We start from the raw sequence: 18,587 nt of genomic DNA, 5'->3' as shown, positions 1-18,587 counted from the left end.
GGGGTGGCTGCGTTGGGCGGGGACGAGGTAGGGGCGGGGCGGCGGCCAGGGCGGGGATGAGGTCGAGCCGGGGCGGGGGTGTCGGCCGGGGCGGAGACGAGGTCGGGGCGGGGACGAGCTCGGGGCGGGGAGGGGCGTCGGCCAGGGCGGAGACGAGGGCGGGGCGGGGTGGGGCGGGGCGTCGGCCGGGGCAGAGACAAGGTCGGGACGGGGCGGGGCGTCGGCCTGGGCGGGGACGAGGTCGGGGTGGGGAGGCGCGGGTGGGTGGGTGGGGACGTGGCGGGTAGGGCGGAGCGGCGGCGCTGCGTGGGTGCCTGGAGATGGCGGCGGCCGGTGGCGGGGCGAGCGGCTAGGGGGCGTCGACGGTGCGGAGAGGGTGGCGGCGGCGGTTGGGTGTCGAGGAGAGGGAGTTGGATCGAGGTGCGAGGAGAGAAACGAGTGGAGGAGGAGAGCCGGGGTGACGAGGATAAGGTGGCCCTATGCCGACGGCTAGCGAGAGGGCCATCGAGTGGATAAGGGTGGCTCTATGCCGACGGCCAGGCCGTCGGCATAGGGAGGAGGCCTATGCCGACGGCTATGCCGTAGGCAAAGATGGCAACTACTTTTTCTTTAAAAAAAATAGTCCCACCTCGCCGTGGGAAAAGCAATTAGACCTGTTTAAATAGTTCACTAATCCATACATTATAAGCTCCGGTATTTCTGCGGTAACGATGCGGCAGAGGTGGAACGTGTCATCGCCGTCCGTGAGGGGGGGCCACGCCCCGGAGACGCGTCCCGCCTCTTCGGACATGCCACCACACCACCCCGCATGTATGAGAGCCCGGTGCGACGCTCCGGTGGCATTGCTACCCGCTTTGGAGCAACATCCGGGCCAGACCCACGGCAAGATCCCCTCCGTGTAGACCCCACGCGTCCGTTTCCCCCCTCCAGGTGCCGGCGGCGGCGCCGTTCCATGAGGGGGGCACACCCCGGACACGCGTGCCGGCCGTTTGCAACCGCCACAACACTTCCAGACTTGTGAGAGGCCGCCTATGCAAGATTTGGCGGCATGCTAGACCCCGGAGGCCGCCGGCCACAGCCGTATACGCGCGAAGGGCAATCCGCGTAGAGGGATTTTTTGGATACTTCTCCATCAACAAAAATTATGAAAAAATACCATCATTCCTATAGCACATGTGCCCGCGTCGTGCAAAAAAACTCATGATTTTATCGCGCTCCGAGTATTTAGTAATATTGACGCCGCATTGTTACCGCAGAACGTCTACTACCATGTCATCGCCCTCCGTGAGGGGGGCCACGCCCCGGAGACGCGTCCCGCCTCTTCGGACATGCCACCACACCACCCCGCATGTATGAGGGCCCGGTGCGATGATCCGGTGGCATTGCTACCCCCCCCCAGTGCCCCCGTCCCGCCTAACCCTGTAGCGTTTGACCACGGGATCTAGCCCTTTGACTTTGCACGGAAGGCCTTTGACCAGTGGACCTCCCCACCCGGTTGTGTTAGGTCAGCCCATAGGAAGACTTTGGAGCAACATCCGGGCCAGACCCACAGCAAGATCCCCTCCGTGTAGACCCCACGCGTCCGTTTCCCCCCTCCAGGTGCCGGCGGCGGCGCCATCCGTGGGGGGGGGGCACACCCCGGACACGCGTGCCGGGCGTTTGCAACGGCCACAACACTTCCAGACTTGTGAGAGGCCGCCTACGCAAGATTTGGTGGCATGCTATGAAGGAAATATGCCCTAGAGGCAATAATAAAGTTATTATTTATTTCCTTATATCATGATAAATGTTTATTATTCATGCTAGAATTGTATTAACCGCAAACATAATACATGTGTGAATACATAGACAAACAGAGCGTCACTAGTATGCCTCTACTTGACTAGCTCGTTAATCAAAGATGGTTATGTTTCCTAACCATAGACAAAGGAGTTGTTATTTGATTAACGGGATCACATCATTAGTTGAATGATCTGATTGACATGACCCATTCCATTAGCTTAGCACCCGATCGTTTAGTATGTTGCTATTGCTTTCCTTCATGACTTATACATGTTCCTATGACTATGAGATTATGCAACTCCCGTTTGCCGGAGGAACACTTTGGTTGCTACCAAACGTCACAACGTAACTGGGTGATTATAAAGGAGCATTACAGGTGTCTCCAAAGGTAGATGTTGGGTTGGCGTATTTCGAGATTAGGATTTGTCACTCCGATTGTCGGAGAGGTATCTCTGGGCCCTCTCGGTAATGCTCATCACATAAGCCTTGCAAGCATTACAACTAAGATGTTAGTTGTGAGATGATGTATTACGGAATGAGTAAAGAGACTTGCCGGTAACGAGATTGAACTAGGTATTGGATACCGACGATCGAATCTCGGGAAAGTAACATACCGATGACAAAGGGAACAACGTATGTTGTTCCGAACGCCCCCGCCGCCTCTCGGACCAGTGTCCTCGCCCGCCGCTGGCGCCGCGCCTGGGCTCTCCTCCCGGAGCTCCACTTCCCCCACGGCACTCACCCCGATAGCATACGCGCGGCCCTCACCGCACATGATGCGCCGGCTCTTGGCCACCTCTTCGTCACCACCACCACCACTGAGGTCACCCTAGAATCCGTCGAGGCATGGCTCACCATCGCCGCGCGCCGCCTCTCCGGTGTCCTGAGCTTTCAGATCTCCAAGAGATGGAACATGGCCGGGGAAAGAGGCGCCTTGAACCTACCTTACTTCGAGAACGCAACCAAGGTTGGGCTCACCCTATCCTCTAATGGCCTCGCCCTGCCGCCTTCCGGCGTATTTACTCGGCTTGCAGATCTGGAGCTATTTGGCATCATGCTGCATGGTCCCTGTACCCTCGGTGATCTTGTCTCTACACCACGGTGTCCATCACTACGCCGCCTTTGTGTTTACAGTGTCACCGGCCTTCTAGACAAGCTCATAATTCATTCGAAATCTATCTTACAATTGGAGCTCAATAATCTGCCTAGCTTGGAGCTGCTCGATGTGGTTGCGATAGCTCTTCAAGATTTAGTAGTAAACTCTTGCTTCAGCGATCACAGTAGACCGGTTGCAACTGTTGGTAGTACTTATTTGTAAAGGTAGGACTAGAGGGGGTGAAAATGTAAAAGTGGCTGTGTATACATAGTGTATCTGGGGAACTAACGAGAACAAGTTTTCCAGAAAAATCTTCTCCTCTCTCTCTCTCTTTCTCTGTGTGCGTGACCTTGCTTCCACCCGAGATCCACCCAAAATCAACTTTATGGCATCAGAGCAGGTTGGGGATTCATGGTAGAGTCGCGTAGATTGGTGGGGCTGAGCACTAGAAGGCGAAGGCGGAGGCTTCGGGCCCGATTTGCGGCGGTAGAGAGCCGAATCGGGGCTGCCTTTGGTTGGTTGTGAGCCTACCTGCGGCAGAGCAGGGGACCAGCGGCGGCTATGGTGGAAGCAGGGTGAACGGTGAACGGACTGGAGTCAGAGGTTAGCTGTGCCCAGGAAGCGAAGTACGGCTGCTGCTGCGAAGGTATGAGCAGGACTTCTTCAGGTGAAAGGTGAAATAGGTGAGCTGGTTATTTGGGTGCAAAGCTTGAGGGCTGATTTGAGGCAGAAGTTGAGGTGCAGCTAGAAGGTAGGGCTGCAGGATTTATTCGCAGGGGAGATTACCAGTTCCGAGTTGGTGATTGAAGGTTGTACAGTGTGACCCTGAAGAACTTGCAAAATGGGAGACAATGTGAATGCTCTTGCGTCAGTTACAGCTGGGGAACTTGCAGCTGTGCTACAATCTATGGATGAGAAATACAGGGCACTCTTTGATGCGATCAGCAAGCAGGATGGAAGCTCTAGATCAGAAATTGAAGCCAAGGAAGAGATTCACCCGTTGCAAATGCCACATGTGAAGCTAGATGGCGCAGAAAATTATTCTAGTTGGGCAGAGCATGCCCAGACCATCCTAGTCTCAAGGAGACTAGAAGGCTATATACTCGGAACAGTGGAGAAACCTACAGAGGAAAATTCGAAAGAGGGCCAAAAGTGGAAGACAACAATGGTTGGTGAGAGCTTGGCTTCTAAGCTCAGTATCATCTCAGATTGCAAAGCAAGTTGAAAGGATCAAGGAGGCCTCAGAAATTTGGAGGCTCCTCAAGGGGACATATTCAGGAGTAGGGAATGAGATGTTGGCATGTATGAAGGAAATATGCCCTAGAGGCAATAATAAAGTTATTATTTATTTCCTTATAATCATGATAAATGTTTATTATTCATGCTAGAATTGTATTAACCGGAAACATAATACATGTGTGAATACATAGACAAACAAAGTGTCACTAGTATGCCTCTACTTGACTAGCTCGTTAATCAAAGATGGTTACGTTTCCTGACCATGAACAATGAGTTGTTATTTGATTAACGAGGTCACATCATTAGTTGAATGATTTGATTGACATGACCTATTCCATTAGCTTAGCACCCGATCGTTTAGTATGTTGCTATTGCTTTCTTCATGACTTATACATGTTCCTATGACTATGAGATTATGCAACTCCCGTTTACCGGAGGAACACTTTGGGTGCTACCAAACGTCACAACGTAACTGGGTGATTATAAAGGAGCATTACAGGTGTCTCCAAAGGTAGATGTTGGGTTGGCGTATTTCGAGATTAGGATTTGTCACTCCGATTGTCGGAGAGGTATCTCTGGGCCCTCTCGGTAATGCACATCACATAAGCCTTGCAAGCATTACAACTAATATGTTAGTTGTGAGATGATGTATTACGGAACGAGTAAAGAGACTTGCCGGTAACGAGATTGAACTAGGTATTGGATACCGACGATCGAATCTCGGGAAAGTAACATACCGATGACAAAGGGAACAACGTATGTTGTTATGCGGTCTGACCGATAAAGATCTTCGTAGAATATGTAGGAGCCAATATGGGCATCCAGGTCCCGCTATTGGTTATTGACCGGAGACATGTCTCGGTCATGTATACATTGTTCTCGAACCCGTAGGGTCAGCACGCTTAAGGTTACGATGACAGTTATATTATGAGTTTATGCATTTTGATGTACCGAAGGTTGTTCGGAGTCCCGGATGTGATCATGGACATGACGAGGAGTCTCGAAATGGTCGAGACGTAAAGGTTGATATATTGGAAGCCTATGTTTGGATATCAGAAGTGTTCCGGGTGAAATCGGGATTTTACCGGAATACCGGGAGGGTTACCGGAACCCCCCGGGAGCCATAGTGGGCCTTAGTGGAAAAGAGAAGGGGCTGCCCTAGATGGGCTGCGCGCCTCCCCCTTCCCCTAGTCCTATTAGGACTAGGAGAGGTGGCCGGCCCCCTCCTCCTCTTTTCCCCCTCCGCGAATCCTATTCCGACTAGGATTGGGGGGGGGGGGGAATCCTACTCCCAAAGGGAGTAGGACTCTCCTGCGCCCTCCTCCTTGGCCGGCCAGCCTCCCCCCTCTACTCCTTTATATACGGAGGCAGGGGGCACCTCTAGACACACAAGTTGATCCACGTGATCTATTCCTTAGCCGTGTGCGGTGCCCCCTGCCACCATATTCCTCGATAATACTGTAGCGGAGTTTAGGCGAAGCCCTGCTGCTGTAGTACATCAAGATCCTCACCACGCCGTCGTGCTGACGGAACTCTTCCCCGACACTTTGCTGGATCGGAGTCCGGGGATCGTCATCGAGCTGAACGTGTGCTCGAACTCGGAGGTGCCGTAGTTTCGGTGCTTGATCGGTTGGATCGTGAAGACGTACGACTACTTCCTCTACGTCGTGTCAGCGCTTCCGCAGTCGGCCTGCGTTGGGTACGTAGACAACACTCTCCCCCTCGTTGCTATGCATCACATGATCTTGCGTGTGCGTAGGAAAATTTTGAAATTACTATGAAACCCAACAGTGGCATCCGAGCCTAGGTTATTTATGTTGATGTTATATGCACGAATAGAACACAAGTGAGTTGTGGACGATACAAGTCATACTGCCTACCAGCATGTCATACTTTGGTTCGGCGGTATTGTTGGACGAGACGACCCGGACCAACCTTACGCGTACGCTTACGCGAGACCGGTTCCCTCGACGTGCTTTGCACATAGATGGCTTGCGGGCGACTGTCTCTCCAACTTTAGTTGAACCAAGTATGGCTACGCCCGGTCCTTGCGAAGGTTAAAACGGAGTCCATTTGACAAACTATCGTTGTGGTTTTGATGCGTAGGTGAGATTGGTTCTTACTTAAGCCCGTAGCAGCCACGTAAAACTTGCAACAACAAAGTAGAGGACGTCTAACTTGTTTTTGCAGGGCATGTTGTGATGTGATATGGTCAAGGCATGATGCTGAATTTTTGTATGAGATGATCATGTTTTGTAACCGAGTTATCGGCAACTGGCAGGAGCCATATGGTTGTCGCTTTAGTGTATGCAATGCAATCGCGATGTAATGCTTTACTTTATTACTAAACGGTAGTGATAGTCGTGGAAGCATAAGATTGGCGAGACGACAACGATGCTACGATGGAGATCAAGGTGTCATGCCGGTGACGATGGTGATCGTGACAGTGCTTCGGAGATGGAGATCACAAGCACAACATGATGATGACCATATCATATCACTTATATGATTGCATGTGATGTTTATCTTTTTATGCATCTTATCTTGCTTTGATTGACGGTAGCATTATAAGATGATCTCTCACTAAATTATCAAGAATTGTTCTCCCTGAGTATGCACCGTTGCCAAAGTTCGTCGTGCCCAGACACCACGTGATGATCGGGTGTGATAAGCTCTACGTCCATCTACAACGGGTGCAAGCCAGTTTTGCACACGCAGAATACTCAGGTTATACTTGACGAGCCTAGCATATGCAGATATGGCCTCGGAACACGGAGACCGAAAGGTCGAGCGTGAATCATATAGTAGATATGATCAACAAAATGATGTTCACCATTGAAGACTAATCCATTTCACGTGATGATTGGTTATGGTTTAGTTGATTTGGATCACGTGATCACTTAGAAGATTAGAGGGATGTCTATCTAAGTGGGAGTTCTTAAGTAATATGATTAATTGAACTTAAATTTATCATAAACTTAGTCCCTGATAGTATCTTGCTTGTTTATGTTGATTGTAGATAGATGGCCCGTGCTGTTGTTCCGTTAAATTTTAATGCGTTCCTTGAGAAAGCAAAGTTGAAAGATGATGGTAGCAATTACACGGACTGGGTCCGTAACTTGAGGATTATCCTCATTGCTGCACAGAAGAATTACGTCCTGGAAGCACCGCTGGGTGCCAGGCCTGCTACTGGAGCAACACCGGATGTTATGAACGTCTGGCAGAGCAAAGCTGATGACTACTCGATAGTTCAGTGTGCCATGCTTTACGGCTTAGAATCGGGACTTCAACGACGTTTTGAATGTCATGGAGCATATGAGATGTTCCAGGAGTTGAAGTTAATATTTCAAGCAAATGCCCGAATTGAGAGATATGAAGTCTCCAATAAGTTCTACAGCTGCAAGATGGAGGAGAACAGTTCTGTCAGTGAGCATATACTCAAAATGTCTGGGTATAATAATCACTTGATTCAATTGGGAGTTAATCTTCCAGATGATTGCGTCATTGACAGAATTCTCCAATCACTGCCACCAAGCTACAAGAGCTTCGTGATGAACTATAATATGCAAGGGATGAACAAGACTATTCCCGAGCTCTTCGCGATGCTGAAAGCTGCAGAGGTAGAAATCAAAAAGGAGCATCAAGTGTTGATGGTCAACAAGACCACTAGTTTCAAGAAAAAGGGCAAAGGGAAGAAGAAGGGGAACTTCAAGAAGAACGGCAAACAAGTTGCTGCTCAAGAGAAGAAACCCAAGTCTGGACCTAAGCCTGAAACTGAGTGCTTCTACTGCAAGCAGACTGGTCGCTGGAAGCGGAACTGCCCCAAGTATTTGGCGGATAAGAAGGATGGCAAGGTGAACAAAGGTATATGTGATATACATGTTATTGATGTGTACCTTGCTAATGCTCGCAGTAGCACCTGGGTATTTGATACTGGTTCTGTAGCTAACATTTGCAACTCGAAACAGGGACTACGGATCAAGCGAAGATTGGTTAAGGACGAGGTGACGATGCGCGTGGTAAACGGTTCCAAAGTCGATGTGATCGCAGTCGGCACGCTACCTCTACATCTACCTTCGGGATTAGTATTAGACCTAAATAATTGTTATTTGGTGCCAGCGTTAAGCATGAACATTATATCTGGATCTTGTTTGATGCGAGACGGTTATTCATTTAAATCAGAGAATAATGGTTGTTCTATTTATATGAGTAATATCTTTTATGGTCATGCACCTTTGAAGAGTGGTCTATTTTTGATAAATCTCGATAGTAGTAACATACATATTCATAATGTTGAAGCCAAAAGATGCAGAGTTGATAATGATAGTGCAACTTATTTGTGGCACTACCGTTTAGGTCATATCGGTATAAAGCGCATGAAGAAAATCCATACTGATGGACTTTTGGAATCACTTGATTATGAATCAATTGGTACTTGCGAACCGTGCCTCATGGGAAAGATGACTAAAACGCCGTTCTCCGGTACTATGGAGAGAGCAACAGATTTATTGGAAATCATACATACAGATGTATGTGGTCCGATGAATGTTGAGGCTCGTGGCGGATATCGTTATTTTCTCACCTTCACAGATGATTTAAGCAGATTTGGGTATATCTACTTAATGAAACATAAGTCTGAAACATTTGAAAAGTTCAAAGAATTTCAGAGTCAAGTTGAAAATCATCGTAACAAGAAAATAAAGTTTCTACGATCTGATCGTGGAGGAGAATATTTGAGTTACGAGTTTGGTGTACATTTGAAAAATTGTGGAATAGTTTCGCAACTCATGCCACCCGGAACACCACAGCGTAATGGTGTGTCCGAATGTCGTAATCGTACTTTATTAGATATGGTGCGATCTATGATGTCTCTTACAGATTTACCGCTATCGTTTTGGGGTTATGCTTTAGAGACGGCCGCATTCATGTTAAATAGGGCACCATCAAAATCCGTTGAGACGACACCTTATGAACTATGGTTTGGCAAGAAACCAAAGTTGTCGTTTGGGGCTGCGATGCTTATGTGAAAAAGCTTCAACCTGATAAGCTCGAACCCAAATCGGAGAAATGTGTCTTCATAGGATACCCAAACGAGACTGTTGGGTACACCTTCTATCACAGATCCGAAGGCAAGACTTTCGTTGCTAAGAATGGATCCTTTCTAGAGAAGGAGTTTCTCTTGAAAGAAGTGAGTGGGAGGAAAGTAGAACTTGACGAGGTAACTGTACCTGCTCCCTTATTGGAAAGTAGTACATCACATAAAACTGTTTCAGTGACACCTACACCAGTTAGTGAGGAAGCTAATGTTGGAAAAATGCCCTAGAGGCAATAATAAATTAGTTATTATTATATTTCCTTGTTCATGATAAACGTTTATTATCCATGCTAGAATTGTATTGATTGGAAACTCAGATACATGTGTGTATACATAGACAACACCATGTCCCTAGTAAGCCTCTAGTTGACTAGCTCGTTGATCAATAGATGGTTACGGTTTCCTGACCATGGACATTGGATGTCGTTGATAACGGGATCACATCATTAGGAGAATAATGTGATGGACAAGACCCAATCCTAAGCCTAGCACAAAGATCGTGTAGTTCATATGCTAAAGCTTTTCTAATGTCAAGTATCATTTCCTTAGACCATGAGATTGTGCAACTCCCGGATACCGTAGGAATACTTTGGGTGTGCCAAACGTCACAACGTAACTGGGTGGCTATAAAGGTGCACTACGGGTATCTCCGAAAGTGTCTGTTGGGTTGGCACGAATCGAGACTGGGATTTGTCACTCCGTGTGACGGAGAGGTATCTCTGGGCCCACTCAGTAGGACATCATCATAATGTGCACAATGTGATCAAGGAGTTGATCACGGCCGATGAGATCATCGTGGAACATGTGGGAGCCAACATGGGTATCCAGATCCCGCTGTTGGTTATTGACCGGAGAACGTCTCGGTCATGTCTGCATGGTTCCCGAACCCGTAGGGTCTACACACTTAAGGTTCGATGACGCTAGGGTTATAAAGGAAGTTTGTATGTGGTTACCGAATGTTGTTCAGAGTCCCGGATGAGATCCCGGACGTCACGAGGAGTTCCGGAATGGTCCGGAGGTAAAGATTTATATATGGGAAGTCATGTTTTGGTCACCGGAAAAGTTTCGGGGTTTATCGGTAACGTACCGGGACCACCGGGAGGGTCCCGGGGGTCCACCAAGTGGGGCCACCAGCCCCGGAGGCTTGCATGGGCCAAGAGTGGTAAGGGACCAGCCCCTGAGTGGGCTGGTGCGCCTCCCACAAGGCCCAAGGCGCAGCAAAGGAGGAGAAGGGGAAACCCTAGGCTCAGATGGGCCTAAGGCCCACCCTAGGGGGCGCCCCCCTCTCCCCTTGGCCGCCCCCCTCAAACCCATCTAGGGCTTCCGCCCCTCTAGGGGTGGGAACCCTAGAGGGGGCGCACCCTCCTCCCTCTCCCCTATGTATAGTTGAGGTATTTGGGGCTGCCATCATACGAGTTTGGACCTCTCCATGGCGCAGCCCTGCATATCTCCTTCCTCCTCTCCCGCGGTGCTTGGCGAAGCCCTGCAGGATTGCCATGCTCCTCCACCACCACCACGCTGTTGTGCTGCTGCTGGATGGAGTCTTCCTCAACCTCTCCCTCTCTCTTTGCTGGATCAAGGCATGGGAGACGTCACCGGGTTGTACGTGTGTTGAACGCGGAGGTGCCGTCCGTTCGGCACTAGGATCTCTGGTGATTTGGATCACGACGAGTACGACTCCTTCAACCCCGTTCTCTTGAACGCTTCCGCATAGCAATCTATAAGGGTATGTAGATGCACTTCCTTCCCTTCGTTGCTGGTTTCTCCATAGATAGATCTTGGTGACACGTAGGAAAATTTTGAATTTCTGCTACGTTCCCCAACAGTGGCATCATGAGCTAGGTCTATTGCGTAGTTACTATGCACGAGTAGAACACAAAGTAGTTGTGGGCGTCGATTTTGTCGATTTACTTGCCGTTACTAGTCTTATCTTGATTCGGCGGCATCGTAGGATGAAGCGGCCCGGACCGACCTTACACGTACTCTTACGAGAGACTAGTTCCACCGATTGACATGCACTACTTGCATAAGGTGGATAGCGGGTGTCTGTCTCTCCCACTTTAGTCGGATCGGATTCGATGAAAAGGGTCCTTATGAAGGGTAATAGCAATTGGCATATCACGTTGTGGTTTTGCGTAGGTAAGAAACGTTCTTGCTAGAAACCCATAGCAGCCACGTAAAACATGCAAACAACAATTAGAGGACGTCTAACTTGTTTTTGTAGGGTATGCCATGTGATGTGATATGGCCAAAAGGATGTGATGAATGATATATGTGATGTATGAGATTGATCATGTTCTTGTAATAGGAATCACGACTTGCATGTCGATGAGTATGACAACCGGCAGGAGCCATAGAAGTTGTCTTTATTTATTGTATGACCTGCGTGTCATTGAACAACGCCATGTAATTACTTTACTTTATTGCTAACCGGTAGCCATAGTAGTAGAAGTAATAGTTGGCAAGCAACTTCATGGAGACACAATGATGGAGATCATGGTGTCATGCCGGTGACGATGATGATCATGGAGCCCCGAAGATGGAGATCAAAAGGAGCAATATGATATTGGCCATATCATGTCACTTTTGATTGCATGTGATGTTTATCATGTTTATACATCTTATTTGCTTAAGAACGACGGTAGTAAATAAGATGATCCCTCATAATAATTTCAAGAAAGTGTCCCCCCCCTAACTGTGCACCGTTGCGACAGTTCGTTGTTTCGAAGCACCACGTGATGATCGGGTGTTAGATTCTTACGTTCGAATACAACGGGTGTTGACGAGCCTAGCATGTACAGACATGGCCTCGGAACACATGCGAAACACTTAGGTTAACTTGACGAGCCTAGCATGTACAGACATGGCCTCGGAACACATGCGAAACACTTAGGTTAACTTGACGAGCCTAGCATGTACAGACATGGCCTCGGAACACAAGAGACCGAAAGGTCGAGCATGAGTCGTATGGTAGATACGATCAACATGAAGATGTTCACCGATGTTGACTAGTCCGTCTCACGTGATGATCGGACACGGCCTAGTTGACTCGGATCATGTAATCACTCAGATGACTGGAGGGATGTCTATCTGAGTGGGAGTTCATAAGATGAACTTAATTATCCTGAACATAGTCAAAAGGTCTTCGCAAATTATGTCGTAGCTCGTGCTTCAGTTCTACTGTTTAGATATGTTCCTAGAGAAAATTTAGTTGAAAGTTGATAGTAGTAATTATGCGGACTAGGTCCGTAAACTGAGGATTGTCCTCATTTTTTCATAGAAGGCTTATGTCCTTAATGCACCGCTCAGTGTGCTGAACCTCGAACGTCGTCTGTGGATGTTGCGAACATCTGACATACACATTTTGATAACTACGTGATAGTTCTGTTAAACGGTTTAGAATTGAGGCACCGAAGATGTTTTGAAACGTCGCGAAACATATGAGATGTTTCGAGGGCTGAAATTGGGATTTCAGGCTCGTGCCCACGTCAAGAGGTATGAGACCTCCGACGATTTTCTTAGCCTGCAAACTAAGGAGAAAAGCTCAATTGTTGAGCTTGTGCTCAGATTGTCTGAGTACAACAATCATTTGAATCGAGTGGGAGTTGATCTTCAAGATGAGATAGTGATGTTTCTCCGAAGTCATTACCACCAAGCTGCTAGAGCTTAGTGATGAACTATAATGTATCAGGGACATATATGATGATCCTTGAGATATTCGCGATGTTTGACACCACGAAAGTAGGAATCAAGAAGGAGCATCAATTGTTGATGGTTGGTGAAACCACTAGTTTCATGAAGGGCAAGGGAAAAAGGGATGCTTCATGAAACGGCAAATCAGCTGCTGCTCTAGTGAAGAAACCCAAGGTTGAACCCAAACCCGAGACTAAGTGCTTCTGTAATAAGGGGAACAACCACTGGAGCAGAATTACCCTCGATACTTGGTAGATTAGAAGGCTGGCAAGGTCGATAGAAGTATATTGGATATACATTGTGTTGATGTGTACTTTACTAGTACTCCTAGTAGCACCAGGGTATTAGATACCGGTTCAGTTGCTAAGTGTTAGTAACTCGAAATAAAAGCTACGGAATAAACGGAGACTAGCTAAAGGTGAGATGACGATATGTGTTGGAAGTATTTCCAAGGTTGATCAAATATCGTACGCTCCCTCTACCATCGAGATTGGTGTTTGCGTTGAGCATAGACATGATTGGATTATGTCTATCGCAATACGGTTATTCATTTAAGGAGAATGATGGTTACTCTGTTTATTTGAATAATACCTTCAATGGTCTTACACCTAAAATGAATGGTTTATTGAATCTCGATCGTAGTGATACACATGTTCATGCCAAAAGATAGTAATGATAGTACCACCTACTTGTGGCACAGCCACGTAAGTCATATCGGTATAAAACGCATGAAGAAGCTCCATGTTGATGGATCTTTGGGCTCACTCATTTTTGAAAAGTTTGAGACATGCGAACCATGTCTATTGGTGTATATGCATGAAGAAACTCCATGCAAATGGACTGTTCGGACTCGCTTGATTTTGAATTACTTGAGACATGCAAATCATACCACATGGGCAAGATGACTGAAAGCCTCGTTTTTAGTAAAATGGAACTAGAAAGCAACTTGTTGGAAGTAATACATTTTGATGTATGCAGTCCAATGAGTGCTGAGGCGTGCAGTGGATATCGTTATGTTCTTACTTCACAGATGATTTGAGTAGATGTTGAGTATATTTACTTGATGAATCACGAGTCTGAATTATTGAAAGGTTCAAGTAATTTCAGGGTGAAGTTGAAAGATCGTCGTGACAAGAGGATAAAATATCTATGATATGATCATAGAGATAAATATCTGAATTACGAGTTTGGCACAGAATTAAGACATTGTGGAAATTGTTTCACAACTGATACAGCCTGGAACACCATAGTGTGATGGTGTGTCCGAACATCATAACTGCACCCTATTTGATATGATGCATACCATGATGTCTCTTATCGAATTACCACAATAGTTTATGGGTTAGGCATTAGAGACAACCACATTCACTTTAAATAGAGCACCACGTAATTCCGATGAGATGACACCGTATGAACTATGGTTTAGAGAAACCTAAGCTGTCACTTCTCAAAAGTTTGGGGCTGCGACGCTTATGTGGAAAAGTTTCAGGCTGATAAGCTCGAACCCAAAGCGGATAAATGCATCTTCATGGGACACCCGAAACAGTTGGGTATACCTCCTGTCTTAGATTCGAAAGCAATAAAGGATTGCTTCTAGAATCGGGTCCTTTCTCGAGGAAAAGTTTCTCTCGAAAGAATTGAGTGGGAGGATGGTGGAGACTTGATGAGGTTATTGAACCGTCACTTCAACTAGTGTATAGCAGGGCACAAAGAGTTGTTCCTGTGGCACCTACACCAATTGAAGTGGAAGCTTATGATATTGATCATGAGACTTCGGATCAAGTCACTCCCAAACCTCGTAGGATGACAAGGATGCGTACTACTTCAGGGTGGTACGTAATCCTGACATGGAAGTCATGTTGCTAGACAACAATGAACCTACGAGCTATGAAGAAGCGATGGTGGGACCGGATTCCGATAAATGGCTCGAGGCCATAAAATCCGAGAGAGGATCCATGTATGAAGACAAAGTGTAGACTTTGGCAGAACGGCTCGATGGTCATAAGGCTATTGAGTACAGATGGATTTTAAAAGGAAGACGGACAATGATGGTAAGTATCACCATTAAGAAAGCTCAACTTGTCGTTAAGATGTTTTCCGACAAGTTCAAGGAGTTGACTATGATGAGACTTTCTCACTCGTAACGATGCTAAGAGTCTGTTGGAATTATATTAGCGATTACTGCATTATTTATGAAATCTTGCAGATAGGATGTCGAAACATTGTTTCCTCGACGATTTTCTTGAGGAAAGGTTGTATATGATACAACCGGAAGGTTTTGTCAATCCTAAAAGATGCTAATAAGTATGCAAAGCTCCAGCAATCCTTCTAAGGACTGGAGTAAGCATCTCGGAGTTGGAATGTATGCTTTGATGAGATGATCAAAGATTTTGGGTTTATACAAAGTTTATGAGAAACTTGTATTTCCAAAGAAGTGAGTGGGAGCACTATAGAATTTCTGATGAATATATGTTGTTGATCAGAAGTGACGTAGAATTTCTGGAAAGCATATAGGGTTATTTGAAAGTGTTTTTCAATGGAAAGCCTGGATTAAGCTACTTGAACATTGAGCATCAAGATCTATAAGGATAGATCAAAACGCTTAATGGTACTTTCAAATGAGCACATACCTTGACATGATCTTGAAGGTGTTCAAGATGGATCAGTCAAAGAAGGAGTTCTTGCCTGAGTTGTAAGGTATGAAGTTAAGACTTAAAGCTCGACCACGGCAGAATAGAGAGAAAGGACGAAGGTCGTCCCCTATGCTTAAGACGTAGGCTCCACAGTATGCTATGCTGTGTACCGCACCTGAAATTTGCCTTGCCATGAGTCAGTCAAGGGGTACAAGAGTGATCCAAGAATGGATCACAGGACAGCGGTCAAAGTTATCCTTAGTAACTAGTGGACTAAGGAATTTTCTCGATTATGGAGGTGGTAAAAGAGTTCGTCGTAAAGGGTTATGCCGATGCAAACTTTGACACTAATCCAGATTATTCTGAGTAGTAAAATGGATTCGTATAGTAGAACAGTTATTTGGAATAGCTCCAAATAGAACGTGGTAGCTGCATCTAGGAGATGGCATAGAGATTTGTAAAGCACACACGGATCTAAAAGATTCAGACCCGTTGACTATAACATCTCTCACAAGCATAACATGATCAAACCCAGAACTCATTGAGTGTTAATCACATGGTAATGTGAACTAGATTATTGACTCTAGTAAACTCTTTGGGTGTTAGTCACATGGGGATGTGACCTTGAGTGTTAATCACATAGCGACATGAACTGGATTATTGACTCTAGTGCAAGTGGGAGACTGTTGGAAATATGCCCTAGAGGCAATAATAAATTAGTTATTATTATATTTCCTTGTTCATGATAAACGTTTATTATCCATGCTAGAATTGTATTGATAGGAAACTCAGATACATGTGTGGATACATAGACAACACCATGTCCCTAGTAAGCCTCTAGTTGACTAGCTCGATGATCAATAGATGGTTACGGTTTCCTGACCATGGACATTGGATTTCGTTGATAACGGGATAACATCATTAGGAGAATGATGTGATGGACAAGACCCAATCCTAAGCCTATCACAAAGATCGTGTAGTTTGTATGCTAAAGCTTTTCTAATGTCAAGTATCATTTCCTTAGACCATGAGATTGTGCAACTCCCGGATACCGTAGGAATACTTTGGGTGTGCCAAACATCACAATGTAACTGGGCGGCTATAAAGGTGCACTACGGGTATCTCCGAAAGTGTCTGTTGGGTTGGCACGAATCGAGACTGGGATTTGTCACTCCGTGTGACGGAGAGGTATCTCTCTGCCCACTCGGTAGGACATCATCATAATGTGCACAATGTGATCAAGGAGTTGATCACGGGATGATGTGTTACGAAACGAGTAAAGAGAATTGCCGGTAACGAGATTGAACAATGTATCGGGATACCGACGATCGAATCTCGGGCAAGTATCGTACCGATAGACCAAGGGAATTGCATACGGGATTGATTGAATCCTCGACATCGTGGTTCATCCGATGAGATCATCGTGGAACATGTGGGAGCCAACATGGGTATCCAGATCCCGCTGTTGGTTATTGACCGGAGAACGTCTCGGTCATGTCTGCATGGTTCCCGAACCCGTAGGGTCTACACACTTAAGGTTCGATGACGCTAGGGTTATAGGGAAAGTATGTACGCGGTTACTGAATGTTGTTCGAAGTCCCGGATGAGATCCCGGACGTCAAGAGGAGTTCCGAAATGGTCCGGGGGTGAAGATTGATATATTGGACGAAGGGTTTGGAGTCCGGAAGTGTTCCGGAGGTACCGGGTGATGACCAGCATGACCGAAAAGGTGTTTCGGGAGCCCCGGCAAGTGTTGGGGGGCTTCATGGGCCAAGGGAAGGGGGCAAACCAGCCCACTAAGGGGTTATAAAGGAAGTTTGTATGTGGTTACTGAATGTTGTTCAGAGTCCCGGATGAGATCCCGGACGTCACGAGGAGTTCTGGAATGGTCCAGAGGTAAAGATTTATATATGGGAAGTCCTGTTTTGGTCACCGGAAAAGTTTCGGGGTTTATCGGTAACGTACCGGGACCACCGGGAGGGTCCCGGGGGTCCACCAAGTGGGGCCACCAGCCCTGGAGGCTTGCATGGGCCAAGAGTGGTAAGGGACCAGCCCCTGAGTGGGCTGGTGCGCCTCCCACAAGGCCCAAGGCGCAGCAAAGGAGGAGAAGGGGAAACCCTAGGCTCAGATGGGCCTAAGGCCCACCCTAGGGGGCGCCCCCCTCTCCCCTTGGCCGCCCCCCTCAAACCCATCTAGGGCTGCCGCCCCTCTAGGGGTGGGAACCCTAGAGGGGGCGCACCCTCCTCCCTCTCCCCTATATATAGTTGAGGTATTTGGGGCTGCCATCATACGAGTTTGGACCTCTCCATGGCGCAGCCCTGCATATCTCCTTCCTCCTCTCCCGCGGTGCTTGGCGAAGCCCTGCAGGATTGCCATGCTCCTCCACCACCACCACACCATTGTGCTGCTGCTGGATGGAGTCTTCCTCAACCTCTCCCTCTCTCCTTGCTGGATCAAGGCATGGGAGACGTCACCGGGCTGTACGTGTGTTGAACGCGGAGGTGCCGTCCGTTCGGCACTAGGATCTTCGGTGATTTGGATCACGATGAGTACGACTCCTTCAACCCCGTTCTCTTGAACGCTTCCGCATAGCGACCAACAAGGGTATGTAGATGCACTCTCCTTCCCTTCGTTGCTGGTTTCTCCATAGATAGATCTTGGTGACACGTAGGAAAATTTTGAATTTCTGCTACGTTCCCCAACAGCTAATGATGATGATCATGAAACTTTAGATCAAGATACTACCGAACCTCGTAGATCAACCAGAGTGAGATCCGCACCAAAGTGGTACGGTAATCCTGTTCTGGAAGTCATGCTACTAGATCCTGATGAACCTACGAACTATGAAGAAGCGATGGTGAGCCCAGATTCCGCAAAATGGCTTGAAGCCATGAAATCTGAGATGGGATCCATGTATGAGAACAAAGTATGGACTTTGGTTGACTTGCCCGATGATCGGCAAGCAATTGAGAATAAATGGATCTTCAAAAAGAAGACTGACGCTGACGGTAATATTTTACTGTCTACAAAGCTTGACTTGTCGCAAAAC

The 18,587-nt window shown here is 47.2% G+C and overlaps 1 protein-coding gene across 1 annotated transcript; it reads left to right on the top strand.

Moving 5' to 3' along the window:
* Positions 1-2,398: 2,398 nt before the first annotated feature.
* Positions 2,399-3,100, top strand: LOC147993107 (putative F-box/FBD/LRR-repeat protein At4g03220). The gene has a single exon (XM_087539225.1). It carries the CDS (start codon positions 2,399-2,401, stop codon positions 3,098-3,100), a length of 702 nt encoding a protein of 233 aa, XP_087395351.1.
* The last annotated feature ends 15,487 nt before the right edge of the window (positions 3,101-18,587 follow it).

Source organism: Triticum urartu, chromosome 1A (genome assembly GCF_056163025.1).
Source record: "Triticum urartu cultivar PI428250 chromosome 1A, HENAU_Tu73, whole genome shotgun sequence".
NCBI classification, from domain to species: Eukaryota; Viridiplantae; Streptophyta; class Magnoliopsida; order Poales; family Poaceae; genus Triticum; species Triticum urartu.
Note: the sequence above shows the minus strand (reverse complement) of the source record. Positions and strands in the feature narration are given on the sequence as shown.